Source organism: Squalius cephalus (genome assembly GCF_949319135.1).
Source record: "Squalius cephalus genome assembly, chromosome: 12".
NCBI lineage: Eukaryota > Metazoa > Chordata > Actinopteri > Cypriniformes > Leuciscidae > Squalius > Squalius cephalus.
In genome coordinates this window covers 34,070,532-34,088,024 of record NC_137133.1, presented here as the reverse complement: position 1 = coordinate 34,088,024, position 17,493 = coordinate 34,070,532, and the positions used below count along the sequence as shown (strand labels likewise).

At 37.0% G+C, this 17,493-nt stretch overlaps 1 protein-coding gene across 7 annotated transcripts in view; it reads left to right on the top strand.

Annotated features, from left to right (window-relative positions):
• The window catches only part of tfap2d (transcription factor AP-2 delta (activating enhancer binding protein 2 delta)), a 94,897-nt gene that overhangs the window by 43,121 nt on the left and 34,283 nt on the right, over positions 1 to 17,493 (top strand). For 4 of the 7 annotated variants that reach the window (XM_079889407.1, XM_079889406.1, XM_079889403.1 and 1 more), the window contains exons 2-3: positions 3,700 to 3,754; positions 4,756 to 4,884. Coding sequence is in view for 2 of the 7 variants with exons in the window: in XM_079889401.1 (XP_079745527.1) it covers positions 15,378 to 15,509 (132 nt within the window). In the remaining 5 variants the exon portion in view is untranslated. Of the gene's footprint in view, positions 1 to 3,699; positions 3,755 to 4,755; positions 4,885 to 15,272; positions 15,510 to 17,493 lie in introns of those variants that run through there. The other 3 variants (XM_079889402.1, XM_079889401.1, XM_079889405.1) reach the window with 3 other exon arrangements.

Sequence of the window (17,493 nt, the reverse complement as noted above, 5' to 3'; positions counted from 1 at the left end):
TCAAGTTAAATGGCACAAGATTTTGCATTTTATGTTTTATAGCTGGATACCTTACTGTATTTCAGCAATTTCAGGCTGTTGAGAAACACCTGAGAAGCAGGAGATTTCAATTTCAAGTATTAATTTGCTGTACATAAAATCTCATTGCTGTCGAGAAGCAACAAGTGAGACATTAAAGAGATCTCATGTGTGGTTTGTCTTTCCTGTGGACACACACATGTTCTGTCTTAAGGTGTGTGTGTGTGTGTGTGTGTGTGTGTGTGTGTGTGTGTGTGTGTGTGTGTGTGTGTGTGTGTGTGTGTGTGTGTGTGCGTGTGTGTTTGTGTTCGCACTGTGTGCTGTTTAGATAGATCGGTGTGTTTTATAAGCTTGGAATATAAACACAGATCTTGTGGTTTGTTTTTATTTGCGAGAACGACGGATGATGAAATGATATCATAAAAGTGCCGGTGTGTGTGTTAGATCGTATGTGTGAGGCAACGATCAGAGCTGGAATGGCTGTTTGTATTAATATTCCCTCAGGTGTGAAAGAGAAGAGATAAAATCAGATGTGGCTCTGATGTTACGCCTCCTGATAAACTGATATAATTAAAAATAAATATAAACCTTCTATTTCCCTCCGTGCCGCAGGCCATGGAAGTGTGAGGTAGATTTCCTTTGAATGCAGGGATGGTAATTTCTCTAAAATCATCAAATCTGACAACAAAGAAATGAAGATCTCCAGCGCTGCGCACACGGGTTTCTCTCTTTCTCTCTCTCTTTCACAGTTACTTTTCTCTCTCACACACGCACTCAAACATTCACAGAAGCCTTGAAACGCTTCCAAATTGGACTATAAAATCACAGCTCTTAAAATTAAGGTCAGAAATTAGACATTTTTTAGAACCCCCCCCCCCCCCCCCCCCCCCCCCAAAAAAAAGCCTCATGTCTTTCCAAACCTGTTTGACTTTCTTTCTTCATGCATAACGCAAAACAAGATATTTTGTAGAATGGAACCAAACAACATTGACTCATTGTATGGACAAAAAACACTGAGGCATATAAAAATAATTTCTGGTATGTACCACAGAAGGAAGAGAGTCATACAATGTTAGAACGAAATGAATGGGGATATTTTCATATTTTTGTGGAAACGTTCATACAATTTTTTCAGGATTTTTTCAAGCATTTATTTGAAATAGAAATCTTTATTACCATTACTTTTGATCAGTTAAATGCATCCTCGCTGAATAAAAACATTAATTTAAAAACAAACAAACAAAACAAACAATGTACTGACATGAAAGTTTTGAATGGAAGTGTAAAATATGAAATTTTTCTAACATTTAGTATACTTCATAATATTCTAGGTTTCTACATTATTATATTAAAATATGCTCTCGTAAGCACTATTCAGACTGTGCTTGCTTGTTAGGATGATGTCTGTAAAATCAGCATGTCATCCCTGTTTCTTTGTTATCATGGTCAACCAATGGTTTCTGGAGTGACTCCATACAGGAATGATAATTTAGGGATGTAGGCCTGCAGTATATTTAAATTCCCAAATGCTCATTACCCGCAAAAATGTCAGATAGCAGCCCTATGGCGTTTAGTAGTGGTCAAAAAAGATTTTTGGGCCAATTCCTCCATGTTAACACAGAGATGGGGATTCAGGCAAAAATTCAATTACTGTTCCCTGCTGAATTACCTACCAAACAGATAATTCAGATGGGAATTTTATCCCGGCTGGTGGAGAAAAACATGGACTGATTCCCATTAGAATGGCAGAAACTCAGATTATTATCTATAAATGCTAAAATTACATCATGTGCCTGTGTAAAACAATTACTGTCTGTGTTAACATGGCAAAAATAAAAACTCTAAATTTGCTAATTGCCATCCAAATGTAAAAGTTAAAATTAACCTGAAAAATCATGCGCTCTTTCAAAGGTTCCAAAGTTGTTGTTGTTGTTTTTTTTTTTGTTTTTTTTTGCAGCGATGCCATAGATTGAAGAACCATTTTTGGTTCCCCAGAGAACATTTCAGTGAACCATTTTTGTGTTAGTGTGAAGAACATTTGAATAATCTGAAGAACCCTTTTCTATAAAGAACCTTGAGTGGAACGGAAAGATTGTGTGGATGACATTAAAGATTCTTAATGGAATCATTAATGCCAGTAAAGAACCTTTATTTTTAAGAATGTAGGGTGCAAATATTGGCCCTAAGCATTCAATATAAGTTAAGATAATGTAATACATTTTTGACCTAGATCAAATTTTCTGATCCAAAATTCCACAACAAATTGGTTCTGGTTCAAATGCATTTCAGCTGCTCATTCACATGCGGTCTCATTTAAAGCTCCACTCATTCTCGCTCAGGCCGATCATGTGAACTCGCTGTCCGTCAAAGGCATCTCTGAGTTAATCACCCACTCCGTGCTGGTTTCTTCTTTTTTCTCTCTCTTCTCTCGCTTTCTCTTCCTTCTCTGTTTTTTTTTTCAGCTTCCCTTTAGAGAAAGTTTCAAGAAGTTTCTATAAATTAATAAAGATCTGGTGCTGTATGAAGCCGATCTGGCTTTGAACGGGAGCGTATTGATCTCACAGGTGAAGCAGGGATCAGCACTTCAAACGGAATGCGTTGTTCCAGAGGAGAGTTTGGAATGGCAGGCGCACTCCCGAATCAAAGCCACAGGAACCGACCAAACCCACACAAGGGGTCATACGCCAGAGACAATGGCCACATGTTGTATTTCACCTGTTATGGCAAAAAGAAAAACTCAGCTGTTAGGGAAGAGCCGATAGGCTCGAGTGCCATAAATGAGAGAGATTTTGTTGCCGATATTTAGTTCTGCTCCGTTCATTTGATTGGACAAACGGATTTCCAAGAGTGCAGAGAAAAGATAACTTTTTGGACCATTTTCTTTGGCGAAACAAATATACATTACATTTCTAGTCATGTACTCTTACAACTAAAGGTTCTTTATGGGCATCAATGGTTTCATGAAGAACCTTTAACTTCCATGGAGCCTTTGCATTCCATAAATGTTCTTTATAGTGGAAAAGGGTTCTTTACATTTTTTAAATGTTTCTTGTAGGAACTCTTATGCTCACAAATGCATTTATTTGATACAGTAATGTGAAATATTATTGATTTAAAATAATATGTATTATTTGATTATATTTTAAAATGTATTTTTTTTTCCTTTGATGGCAACCAGTCTTTAGGGTCTCATGATCCTTCATAAATCATTCTTATATGCTTATTTGCTGCTCAAGAAATATTTCCATTTAAGAATCTTCCCATTCCACAAAATGTTGTTTATAGTGGACAAAATGTTCTTCACATTAAGAACAAAAATGGTTCTTTAAAGAACTATTCACTGAAATGTTCTTTGAGGAACAAAAAATGGTTATTTTATGGCAAAACCCCCCTTTTGCAACCTTTTTTCTTAAGAGTGTATCATGTTTAAAGTGTCAATATTAACGTTTAACTATGTGGTGTGATATTACGTAATGCTCTTTGTCTGTGTGTGGGTTATTAGTGTATTAGCCGTTTCGTCTCTGAGCCATGTAAGGTGATGATTCTAATTAAAAGCGTAATGTAGGAGAATTTCCTCTGTTTGACTTCAGCTACAGGGAACAAATCCTGCTGTTAATCCAACCCGAGCTCACTGCCAGCGGCCTCACACGGGTGTGTGTGTGTGTGTGCATGTCTCTACAGAACTGAAAGAGAGGACAGTGACAGCACACACCTGATCCACCTGCTCTGTCACATGGTAAGGAGATGCCTATGTACCGTCTGATCTATATTGCATGCAAAAATGGCAAGCGCTTTCACAATCACAAGCTTTAATCTGATTGGCTGATTTGCACAAGTCAGGGTGTGCATGTTTAAATCAGTCCGTCTGGAAAAGTATTTGCGAGTTCCCAGGATGCTAAAACGAGCCTTCTGAGGAAGACCTACTTGCTGGGTTTGCCAAAGTTTGCGGGATTCACGACATCAAATCTTTGAAAGTTTCATTGGAGGCCCCCGTTCAGACAGGCAGCAAAAAATCTGATTCTTTTTTTTTAGTTGATTTTAGTTTAGCTGGTTGTAGCTTGAAGAGCGATGCACCACATGAAATCTGACCAGATCCAAACCACAACCACGTTTTGGGATATCTATAACATCCAAGTGCACAATATTCTTTTGATTCTGAACAAGTGATCTGACAAGATCTGAACCCATTGCACAATTTGTTTCTTTTTTTAATAACACTGAATAGTTCTATAATTTTGTTTTGATATTTTACAGACAAAAATACTAAACAAAAACAATTGCTCATTTTAAGTACATTAAAAAAAAAAGTACTGACCCCAAACTTTTAAACGGTATAAGGAGTAAAATATTAAATATTAAATATAGGAGCATTTGGCATATTTGTTTCTATATGATTATATTAAAATATGCTTTTGCACTGTTACTGCATGTATGATATTTGATTAGGCCTGTTCAAATGATGTTGTTTCTATGTGTGATTAGTCATCAAAAATGCAGATAAAACACACACACACTGGAACAGAAAAGCTCTAAATGTCTGTGTTTTAAAACTGCCACCAAACAACTCTCTCACACACACACACACACACTCACACAGAGACACCTGGCAGTAAGCAACATGTTCCTCTACTGCTCTTGTGTGTGTGTGTGCGCTCGCTCAGATCTCGCTGTTCAGGTAACTGTTGTTTTGCTGCATACGCATGTTTACTCGTTTTTCTCTCCCTCCTCCTGTGGCAGGCCTGTCATCCCTCGCTCCGTGTTAAAAGCGCTCTGAGAGGCAGCTAATGCCGTTCAACAACACGCCTGAGCTTTGAAGAGCTGCGCCAGACACACACTCGCGGCCCGGGTTACATCCTCGCTGCCACAGTTAGTCTCACACACACACACACACAGCGCTGTTCTCCAATTACTGCTTCCTCCATTGTTTCTTGTTGATCGGACAGGCCTTGATGGTGTGTGTGTGTGTGTGTGTGTGTGTGTGTGTGTGTGTGTGTGTGTGTGTGTGTGTGTGTGCATTTCTTCTGAGTTTGTGCTGACAGACAGCCAATTTATGGAGCAGTTACCCAGCATGCATAGGTGGATTAATCAGTATTCTCATTTGCATAACTCAGCGCTGGAGGCGGGACTTTGCGTAGCATCGTGCTCGTGGGTTGGCTGGGTGGATCTGGGGTGGTCTGATTTGATTGGTTGATCTCGCTGTCAGTATTTGTGTTGCCCTGCAGGTCCCCCCTCCCTCACAGTAGTGTGCAAACTGCACACACACACACACACACACACACACACACACACACACAGACGGAATAGGCCTCCTGTCAGAGGCTCGTTTGGAATTCCCTTTAAAGCCGGACGGAGCGTCTGTACCTGTCAGGATGCCTGAGAAGAGATCTCTGTGACTGACTCATACACACACACACACGCGCGCACGCAGGGCTGTACCTCACCCACCCTCCAGACAAATGCCTTCATCTAACACTTCAGAGAGAACCGGCCAGCCAGAGGAGTGGAGAGGAGAGGAGAGGAGGAAGCACAAATCTTTAAGTCTAGAAAGAGTCCGACATTGTTGACCCTTTAAATGAGTGTGTGAATCAGTGATTTGTTCTGAAGTAAGAGCTGTGGAAGTGAGCAGTAGTTGGAGATTTAAAGTTCTTAGTTGTGTTTTGTTCAAGCATTCATTTTGTTACTAATAAAAATGAGTCAAATATTGACATACGCTACTGTTTAAATGTTTGTGGTCAGTAAGATTTTAATACTTTTATTCAGCTTGGATGCATTAAATTGATACAAAGTGACAGTAAAGACATTTATAATGTTGCAAAATATTTCTGTTTCAAATAAATGCTGTCCTTTTAAACTTTCTGTCCATCAAAGAATCCTGAAAAAAATGAGTTACAGTTTCCACATAAAATCTGAAGCAGAACTGTTTTCAACATTGATAATAATAATAATAAATGTTTCTTTTTCACAAAATTACCTTTTTTTTTTTTTTTTTACTGTATTTTTGATCTAATAAATACAGCCTTGGTGAGCATTAATGACTTCTTTCAAAAACATTTTTTTTAAATCTTACTGACCCCAAACTTTTGAACAGTAGTGTACAGTAGAAGTTTAGAGCTACCGTATAAAATGAATGGATTGTAGATCAGATTGTTCATAGCTCAGGATATTGAATTCAGTTCTTCTATCGTTATGTTTCAGGGTCGACTTTTTCTCAGAGGTTTCTTTCAAAATTAATTGGCATTTGAATAATATAAATAATTGACAAATTAGACAATTGTTGACATACAACTGAAAGTGAATATTTCAGATTATTTGGTATTGGAAGAATCTGAGAAGTTCTAATCTTGTTGAAGTTTCAACTTCTCATAAAATTCATTATAGAAATAGAAATGAACATAAACGAGACAATTGTTGATGTACTGAAAATATATGAAGAGGTATAAAATCACTGTGGATAGCAGAATTTGATGAGAAATATTTGAGTTCATTTTGAGATTTGTTTGCTGACTTTTCTAGATAAACATTTTGAGGTTGCTCTTTAATATCTATGACTCAGTGGGTTGATGTTTCATTTCAGTTATGTTTTAGTAATCTTTCTCATAATATTCCTAAAAAATTATGAATAAAATTTCATTAAATAAATTTTAATTGAATAGCTCAGCTCATTTGATCTTATGAGAGTGCAATGAGATATGTCTGAGTTCATAATGAAATGTCAAACATTAATATTTTAGTAAATCTGAGCAGAGTTTGAGACATTTTTGAGATCTGAGATTACTCAGTACATTTTCATCGCTCTCCATTAAATATTGCCGTTGAAGAGCAACAACTGAGACATGAAGATCTATATGTATGAAGATAAAGATCTTGTGTGAAAAGTCTTAGGACATTTCAATAGACCCTGTGAAAGCTTTAAAATCAGGTGTTGTATATAGGTTTGTTGTGCAGATTCACAATTGCTGCTGTGGTAGGCATCACTGCAGTAGGGCAACAGAACAAAGACAGATGCACTGTGGGATACGAAAACACTTAACACACACACACACACACACTGTGCCCAAATAAACACAGAACGTGTGTGTCTCTGCACCAAAGGGAATGTTTTTCTTCTCTGTGTGCTTATATTTGTGCCATTAAATGTGTATTTCAGTAAAGGGTCGGTCACACCACATTTCGTTCCATTGACTTCCATTCATACGCATGCGAATGCACTGCGTTCCACAGTTCAAGTCCAGTGAACTCTGACCTGTGAATTCATATCACGTGACTAATAGAAGATTGATACGCCAAAGGGTGACCTTTAATCTGAATTAAAAGAACCCGTGTGTGTCTATTTTAAACTTTAAATCTGAAGGATTGCAGTGTTGCAGTAGATTGCATATTTTATTTTATTTTTATATAATATTATTATCTTTTGAATTGTGTTTAAAAAAAAGACTTTGACGTCATTCTGTGAATGCTTTGTACGATTTTTGCATGTTTAAAGTCTAGTGTGACTGTGGCTTCACTCTGAGAGAAGAACTAGATGAGGAAACTGTTAGTGGTGTTTGCATGCAAGACTCGCTGCAATGATGCTAGGCTGTTATGGGTGGTTGCCAGGGTGTTGCTATGAGGTCTCCTGAATCATTGCCAGGGTGTTGCTATGTCATTTCTAAGGTGTTTTGACTCATTGCCAGGATGTTGCTTTGTAGTCATTAAGGTGTTCTGAGAGGTTGCTAGGGAGTTGATGGCTGGTTGTTCACTGGCCCGAGTATAAAGAGTCCAGCATCAGGTCTTGGTGATATTCCATGCAATTTGTTCTGGCATTTTATCACCCACATGGAAAAAAATAGAGCATCTGATCGTACCTTAGCAAACTGAGACAATCATCGTAACAATGCAGCAAACACAAAATTTTCAATAAATCAGTGTAGCTTGCGAAACACTTCACCATCTCAATGTGAAATTCTTACAGGTTTCGGCTGTAACAAACACTCGGGAAAACACACTGATTGAGTTTGCAGGTGTTTGGATTGAATTTGAAGGTGTTATTGCAAACAGAGATTTGAATTTATATCCAGAGCAGAAAATAGGAAATGAGACCAATAACCTTGACTGGCATTTACTCCTGTGTGTGTGTGTGTGCGTGTGTTTTATATGCATGAGGATTCTTTCATTTGTGTTTTATTTGCGCTCTTCGGTTGGGGAGATAAAGCTATTAATATATATGGCGATGAGAGGAGAGAGGCTGTGGCATATGCCTGCGAGCAAGAATATTAAAACTAAGAGAACTATAGTGATATCCAGCCCAGGAGCACACACACACACACACATGATTCATTTAGGAGACACGAACAATCTGGTGCCGGTTATTGTCGTGTGTAATCGATTTGCTCGGCCTTCTTAGATCTTAGGTCTTAGTTTTCCATAGGTCTCACATGATGCCTCTCTCTCTCTCTCTCTCTCTCTCTCTCTCTCTCTCTCTCTCTCTCTCTCTCTCTCTCTCTCTCTCTCTCTCTCTCTCTCTCTCCTCTCTCCCAAGATAAAAGTAGCTTTATTGATATGGTTTAAAAAAACTGTACATTGGCAAAGAACTATAACATTATAATACATAAACAAAAATACATAAAATAAATACATAAACATTTAAATGCATTTTATGCCTGTTGCTTATATATATATATATATGTGTGTGTGTGTGTGTGTGTGTAATAAATGTGCATGTAAATGTTTATTAAGTCAATGTATATTTTTATGATAATATTAATAATTTAAAAAGTAAATAATCTAAACATTTATTGTAATTGTGCTAATTGCTCAATATAAATGTATAATTTTTATTATTAAAAAATATAATATTATGTGTAATAATTATAACGGGACATTTAAAAAAAATGTAATTAATAACTTAATGACACAATGGCACAGGCATAACATTTATAAATAGTAAAACACACTGCATTTAATAACAATAAAAGTAATTCAGACTTTTATCCTAAACACACTTTAAAGTACTTCTGTCTTTAATTGCTCTTGTTTGCTCAATGCGTTAAACAATCATTGAAATGTGTGTTTTTGAATGGCTGTGTGTATTATTTTGATCTGAATGATTGGGGTAAATGCTGCTGTTAACAATCATAACTCACACTCACTAAAGTATGAATGAGTGTGTGTGTGTGTGTGTTGTGAGGAGAGCATGTGGCGCTATAGAGGGATTAGTGTTTTAATGAGGGGGTGTGGCCAGGGTGGGCGGGGTCAGCCACTGCCTCAGGCTAAGAGCAGAGGGTCACACACACACACACTGGGATGGACACACTCTGGGGGCCTCAATTAGGGGATGGAGGATAATTCCCCCCACCTGATACCTGCTGTCGTCCTGCACTGTCTCTTTCTGCCCTCCTGCCTTTTCGCTTTCTTTTACCGTCTTACTTTACCCCTCTTTACCCTTTTGCTGTCTGTCTCTCTTTCTGTTTTTTTTTTTTTTGGAGAAGTAGTATTATTGACATGGTAAAAAATGTGTAACATTAATTAAAGCATTAGAAACATTCTCTCTCTCTCTCTCTCTCTCTCTCAATATATATATATATATATATATATATATATATATATATATATAGTAGTCAACATTTGAAGTGGATCAAAAAAGTGTCCATCAAAGTTGTCCTAAGAACGGGTATTGTTCAAAATTCATGTATAACTTTTATTTAAAAGGTTTTGATCCACTAGAAATCTTGACTACTGTATATACACACAATCACATTCAGACGTGTTTAAGTGTGAATAAATTACTTATTGTGGCCACCAAAAATCAGATGGTGTTTTGGTGATTTTTAGTGAAATTATAAAGTCAAGCTCACACAGCTGTCCTAGAAGAGTAACCACAGGTGTAGTTCATCATATAAACTATCAACATGTTGATAATTGCTGTGAATATGAATATTACGGATTACTGTAAGAATTAATTAGGACGATATAGGTGAACTGTCATGTAGTAACATGCGGCTTTACACACGATGTGTGTGTGTGTGTGTGTATTATTTACACTCTTTTTAATTTAATATCACTTTTATTAATTGCACTGAAAAATGTCTATAAACCTGTGTGTGTGTGTGTGTGTATGCGTTTCCTCATTTGCATGTCTGTTATCTCAGGTTTCTTTGAATTGTTTCTGTCCCTCTGGAGTTTGTGTTTGAAACCCTCCCAGATTCAGTTTCTCTCCTTCCTTTATTCTCTGTAACTCTCTCTTTCTCTCCCTCCTCCATCTTTTCTGGTCTCTCTCTCTCTCTCTCTCCTCCCGCTTTGCACCTGTTTCCCGCTCTGAACAGCTGCTAATTGGGTGAATCTAATTAGTGATTACCCATAAACCTCAGCGGTGTTTGATAGGTTTGTTCTCCGACCCGTAAAATAATCCATCACTGATATATGTGTGTGTTTGTTTGTGAGTACCAGTCCCCGTATCTGCGTAAAAAACTGCCATTGGAGAAATTATTTTAATCTCAAAACATTACATACCAATTAGTATAACAAACCTGTCTCCCAATATACATCACAGAATTGTGATCGTTCTTATAATAGGGCCCTTTAAAGTTCAGAGGTCACTGAGGGGAAATGCTGTGTGACCTTCACATGACCCTCATTCCAAACATTCCAAACTCCTGTAGATTCCAAAGTCATTTAAAGTCAATTCATTCAAATAGAGACGTTTTACAATAAAAGTTTACATAAAAGACACAAAATAAAAGAAAACCTATTTGACTGTACATTTCAAATTAATTAAGAAGAATATATATACAAGTAAAAAATAAAATAAAGGTATTTATATATACTTTTATATATATATATATATGTGTGTGTGTGTAAATAATATATAATTTATACAATTTATACCTTTTTCGGTCAACAGTTTTATTATTGCAGATATATATATATATATACTGTATATGTGGCAAAAATATAATGTATATTTGTCTTTAAATATTGATGTGATAAAAATAATGATTTTATTTTTATAATCTATATAATTTATCATTTATATTTTGTATATATCTTTTGATTTTTTTTTTTTTTTAAGGTTTCTATTTTTATGTCCATTCAAAAGTCAGAGGAGTTCAATTTTATTTGTATTTTTTTTATATATCTTCTTTTGTGTCTCACAGAAGAAAGTCATTCAGGTTTGGAACAACATGAGGGCAAGTAAATTATGCCAGAATTTATTTCTAAATCCTTAAAACCCCTTTAAATTCTACTGGGATATTTTATACCCCATTGCTGCACTGTGTGCCACGGCATCAGTCCGTAGACATGATCACACTCATGTTCTTTAATCAGTCTGATTGTAATATGATTAAACCTGCGGTTGAGAGACGCTGCAGCTTGTGGTTTCTGTGGAGAGATGGGACAGATAAAACAGGGACTATTAATCCTGAATGCCCCAAATGAGAACGAGCAAGAGTTTTAAAACTCGTTTTGCTACAGGAAGCTGTCACAGACATTTACTTTCGTGCCGTTTGCTCCAACAACTTTCTTCCATAAGCCCCCGTGACCCCAGAGACAAACTCACTACGCCTCCATACCCTAAATAACTACAGATTAAAATTTTACACACTCTCTCTCGCTCTCATGTTCTGACAAAGAGCAGTGTTGGCCTGTCATCTCCGATCTCATCTGCTGAGGAGACATCGCTGTGCCATCTCCTCTCAGTAAACACAAACACACTCAGACACGCGCTCGCACAAACCTTCATTATTCTGTACACATGCACAATCTCAAAGAACAGTTTAATAAAACCAGAAAAATTAGATACATGAGTATAAAAGTCTTTATAAGAGTATAAAAGTTTCAGTCTTTCTACTTCAAAATATCATGTTTAATTCAATGTGTTAAGTAAATCCTATACACCGGTTTTATTCTGTGACATTCCATATTAATTCTATATTGATGCACCATGCTTCTATGTTGCATGGCAACTATAAACATAGTAATAATGCATTTAACTGTTAATTCAACAATGTACACGATAAGTACATTTGCATTAAAAACTTTTAAAGATAAGTTAATACAGCTAATATAAAGCATCCAAAAGAATGCTTTACTTTGTGCTTTGCCTCCTGTAGAATATTATTTTAGTTTATCATATTCAATATCATGCCTAAAGTTTGAAGGTCATTTAGGTTTGTTTTGCCTACAAATCGATTTGTTCTTGTAGTGTTTTGCTGACCGCTGTCATTGTCTATTCTAATGCAGATGTATGGATTTATAGATGAGGAGAGATCTTTATGTTTAATTTATCACTTCTCTCTTCTTCCTGCTCTCTTCTCAATGTCAGTATTTTTTTTTTTTTTTTGTAATCATAAAGATGAAAGCACTGATGATTTTTGCCCTTAAGTATAAACAGAACTGGCTGACGACATCAATATCCACAAATCTAAACAAACAGGAGGAGCAGGAAGCTTCACAAAAGTGCCTCTTCAGCATGCGTGTGTGTGTGTGTGTGTGTGTGTTTGTGCGATGCATGAAGTGTGTAACTGACCAATTAGCCTACAAATTAGAGCAAAATCAAGCTAGCGAGGCTTGAGCGCGGGACCTTGATCAATAAAATGTTTTTAAAGCCCCAAAATGTCACTTAAAGTGAAATGAGAGTGAAACTGATTTCAAATGGAAAGGGTTTCAGACACACATTATGAAGTCGACTCTGCTGGGACGCCTGTCGTGGAAATAAACACACGACCATAACAAACTCAATAAAACACGAGTACAAGAGAAACAAATAAACATAAAAGACAGGGAAAGTGTTTTAGGGTAAGGGACATAACCTAAAAACAACACAACTCTATGTGTGTGTGTGTGTGTGCAGAAATGGATTGCTCTCTGCTAGTTTCAAGACGTTGTGATTTTTCCCTTTTTCAGCTCAATAACAATAAAACAGAGGAAGTCTTCAGATAAATAAGTGCCTCACGCGGGAGAAACGGGCCATTCTCTTTATTTTTACTGTCGTTTGTCCATCACACATTTTTTTTTTTCATGGTTTATTACTGCTTCTGTCAATGGCTTTAATTTTCCACTTCTCTGCCCTGACACACAGTGAAGGACCCGCACTGGGCTTCACTATCACTGCCTGTCTGAAAATGCACACATTCAGCTCATGCAACTGGGCATAAAATGTGAGTTTATCTGAGTTTGGCCTTACTTAGCTGTACAAAATTGCCCTAGAAGTGAACTCAATCTGACTAAACTGTCCTCAGAGGCAAAATGTAAAGTTTTGCACTTTTGCATCTTTTCATAAAGGGTTATGGTTTGGTTAGGGTCATTATAAAAAGAAAGAACAGGGCTAGTTGTCACAGGGGCTATTTTGAGCCAAAAGTCAATAGTTCAAATCTTTGTTCTGTTAGCAGTAGCCTAATATAGTCTTTTTCAAGCATCTAGATAAATGCTCAAAACAGAAAGGTTAATAGATTTATTTGTTTATTGTAATTTTTTTGGTGTGAATTCAGTTCCAAATGAAAATATTAATGTTTCTGTACATAACTAACAAGTGAACACAATAAAACCACACTGGCATTCAGAAAAGAGCCAACTAGCTTGCAAAAGTTTGGGGTCACTAAGATTTTTATCACAATTTTCCACCGGACAAAATTGCGCTTGTTAACTCATGATTTCTGTTCTGTGCGTCTGTGCGCACCAATCTTGCACTTCTATCTACTCCTCAACCAGACCACCTGGAGACTTTGGGTTTTCGGCATTATGTTAAGGAAGGTCTAATCTCGGGAACGCACAAAAAAAATCCAGGAAAAGATTTACTATCTCTTAGTGTTGTGATCCCATGAGGTGAGAAAATTGCGCTAAAACACTCACTAAGTTTTTATTACTTGTTTCTGTTTTTGTATGTAAGTATCTTTATTTATTTATTTATTCATTTATTTAATCACAAATACAGTAAAAACGGTAAGATTGTGAACTATTATTTTAATTTAACTAATAGAACTCATTCTAATATGCTGATTTGCTGCTCAAGAAATACTTGTTATTATTATAATTATCAATGTTGAAAATAGTTGTGCTGCTTGATATTTTTGTGCGGGCCAATATATATTTATTTGAAGAATAGAAGTTTCATATAGAAACATTATAAATCTTTAATGTACCTTTTGATCAATATAATGCACCCTTGCTGAAAAAATCTTGCTTACCTTTTGCATGGTAGTTCTTTATAAATATTATAATATTTTATAATCATTTATGTTGGCCAAAACAATGGTTTGTAAATTTTCTCTGTCTTCTGTTTTTCCTTTCATATTTCTGTCTTCATTAATGTTTTTATGCGTCATAATTGTTTAATAGCATGTTAAATGTATCTTTAGCTAACCATATCACTATATGCAAGTGAAACGGCTTTTTGAACAAGAAAAAATTGGGCGGGACTTGATTTTGTCCATGGGGAATTGGTTGGATGGTTGTGGTTTGCTATTGGTCAGCATGTGATTGACAGGTTGTCCCGCCCTCGCGTCAGTGAACACGTCATCAGAGAAGAGATGTCCATGCAAGAGGGAGAGGAAGTTATTTTGATTAAAGATTATGAGGGCACATGAATTTAAAAAATGACGATGTGCATGGATAATTTATAATAAATACTGCAAATCCATTTTTATTCCATGAAAAAAAAGTTGTCACTTTTGATTTAATTGTGACTTTAAGAGGTTCTGGCGTTGTCTGCCTTTAAAACAGTTATTGCGTTTAAAAGAGAGCGAGGTGAAGCGCGAGAGAAGTGAAATGCAGGGAGACAGGTGTTGGCAAAAGAGCAACCGAATGAAACATGAGGTGAGACAGACGGGCCGAGGAGAAGAGCAGGTAGAGAGACAGATATTCTCTCGTTCCTATTCATTTAGAGCAGATCTGATGAACACACACACGACCTCTGTGGCTGAACAGAGAGAGAGAGAGAGAAAGAAAAGACTCTTCTCCCGCTAAGTTGTCACATCGTATCGGCGTTGATGGGGGAGGAGGGGTCAGGGTTGGGGCGTCGCCTCAGGGCTCGTCGCCGAGCAACAAAAGACCACTCAGCTCGCGTTAGCCCTCGCGTTAGCCAATCAGGACTGACGGAACTCGGGCGCGGTCCGCTGCTAGCCTTCAAATGCTAAGTGCTTCATTAGCCACCTTTCATATCGCCGTCGCCCCCGGCAACACACTTTACACTCGCCATCCCTGGGAGCGCGGCGAAACTTCAGACCGCCGTCAGGCCACACACACACACACACACACGCATTTACTGTCATCAGTGAATTTTGTGGTTTGCAGAAACGCTCACAGTCAAACAATCCCATCGCTGAATTCATCATGCGCGTGCGTAACAGCAGAGTACAGCGTGAATTTGTTGTTATGAGTGTGTAATGTGGTTAGACATTACCGTGTGTGTGTGTGTGTGTGTGTGTGGCCTGAAGCTCAGCAGATGCCTGAAGCCTCTCCTGTCAGGATGGAGAGATCGGACGGAGAGGGAAACAGGAGAGAGCAGCTCCATTGGGGTACGACTGTCTCTCTCTCTCTCTCTCTCTCTCTCTCTCTCTCTCTCTCTCTCTCTGTGTGTGTGTGTGTGTGTGTGTGTTTCCTGTTATCTTCCTCTCAATGTCCTCCTCTTCCTCAGTTTGACATTGTGAAGCACTGAGTGAAACTCACTCTCTTTCCTCAGGACTGAATTCACACTTAAATCTGTTAAAGCAGCAGCACTTAGTACAGCACTAAAAAGTAGGCTAACTAGATTTTTATTTACATTTACACATTTGGCAGACGCTTTGAAGCGACTTACATTGCATTTCAAGGTACACATTTACATTTTTATCAGTTATTGAATTTTTTTTAATTTACCATGCACATACCATGGCATGTGAATGGAAGACATTCAAAGGCATTGTTTACACTATGGTGTCATCTGCCAGCATCTGAAAGAAAAGTCTGCAATATGCTTAGAATCAAATATTGACATTAAAATGACCCAATAATATGTAACATGACAGACTTAATAGGAAAATTGACTGTTTTATAAATTCATGCAACAGCAGAGGATTCATTTTAGTATTTTGCTCTCCTAACTTTACACATTTATATTTATATTATTTGGCATTGTATATCACTCTGTGACCTGTGATTTGTGAAACAAATTTATACTGAAAGTTAAGCTGTCGTGTCTCTGTTCATGATGAAGTACATGACAGTGTTAACCTTCATCTTTAATGATTTGTCCTGGTTGTTTTGGCCTGTTGACCGTTTCTGTGCTTGTTTGAGTTTAATATACTGTTACTTTAAATCGGATGAATTTTAATATTCATTCAGGATATTTAATTGTTGTATTTGTTTAAAGGAATGTTCTGGGTTCGTTGTTATGCTGCAGTGTCTTGCCCTTTGTAAGTGCTTTAATATAAAGGTGACTTTTGTTTTACAAGATTGTGCTCATAATCCATGACTGAGATGAACACATTTTGCTTGCTGTCTGGGATGGAGGACTCAAGCACAAGACTTGACCTCTACATTGACCCCTGGACTGCTTGATTACTAAATACAGTCTGTGTGAGTCTGTGGTCGTGTCAGTAAACCTGTGCTGAACACACAACACTACTGTTTAATACGAGATGCTTTCCGGGTGATTTGTCAGGTTTTGTTTTCATGTCGGTCTATAATATGATGAAGAAATGCTTGGTGTGTTTAATAGGTCCAAAATCTGTGTGTGTGTGTGTGTGTGTGTGTGTGTGTGTGTGTGTGTGTTTGATTGATTGTTTGTGTGCGTGTGCTTGTTTATATGATTTATGAGAACACAAATTTGTATAATGACATGGGTATTACACTGGTATTACAACTTAAACATGGTTTAAGAACCATGAACATTTCCTGAGTCCTCATTAGTAAAATGGCTTAAACCACACTAAACAATATTTTATAAAAAATGGAAAAATGCAGAATGTTTTCTCTGATGGGTGGGTATAGGGTTAGTGTAAGGGAATATGAAATACAGGTTTTGTACAGTATAGAAACAATTGTCTATGGAATGTCCTCACAATGATAGGTGCTCCAACATGAGTGTGTGTGTGTGTGTGTGTGTGTGTGTGTGTGTGTGTGTGTGTGTGTGTGTGTGTGTGTGTGTGTGAGAGAGAGAGAGAGAGAGAGAGAGAGAGAGGAGGTCATACTGTATTCCCAGTGCTCCCTCTAGTGGACTGATTGCTTTACAGCTCAGTCAACATCCCAGTGTCAGACAGAGCACAAGTTCATTTAGTTATTTAAATGAAAACAGTCTTTTTAATGTTGTTTTGTTTTTGTTTTTTTTATATATATAAATATATTAAAAAATATATTTTCTATATAAAGCTAGTTATAATGACTACAGACTAACTCTAAAAGAAAACATTTTGGACTTTTTTGTAGAATAAAAAATATGTATGTACTAATTATTTTGGGGGCATCTGCACATTAAGGGAGTTTTTTGTGTGTGTCAGATTTCTGAACTTCTGGGGACAGTTT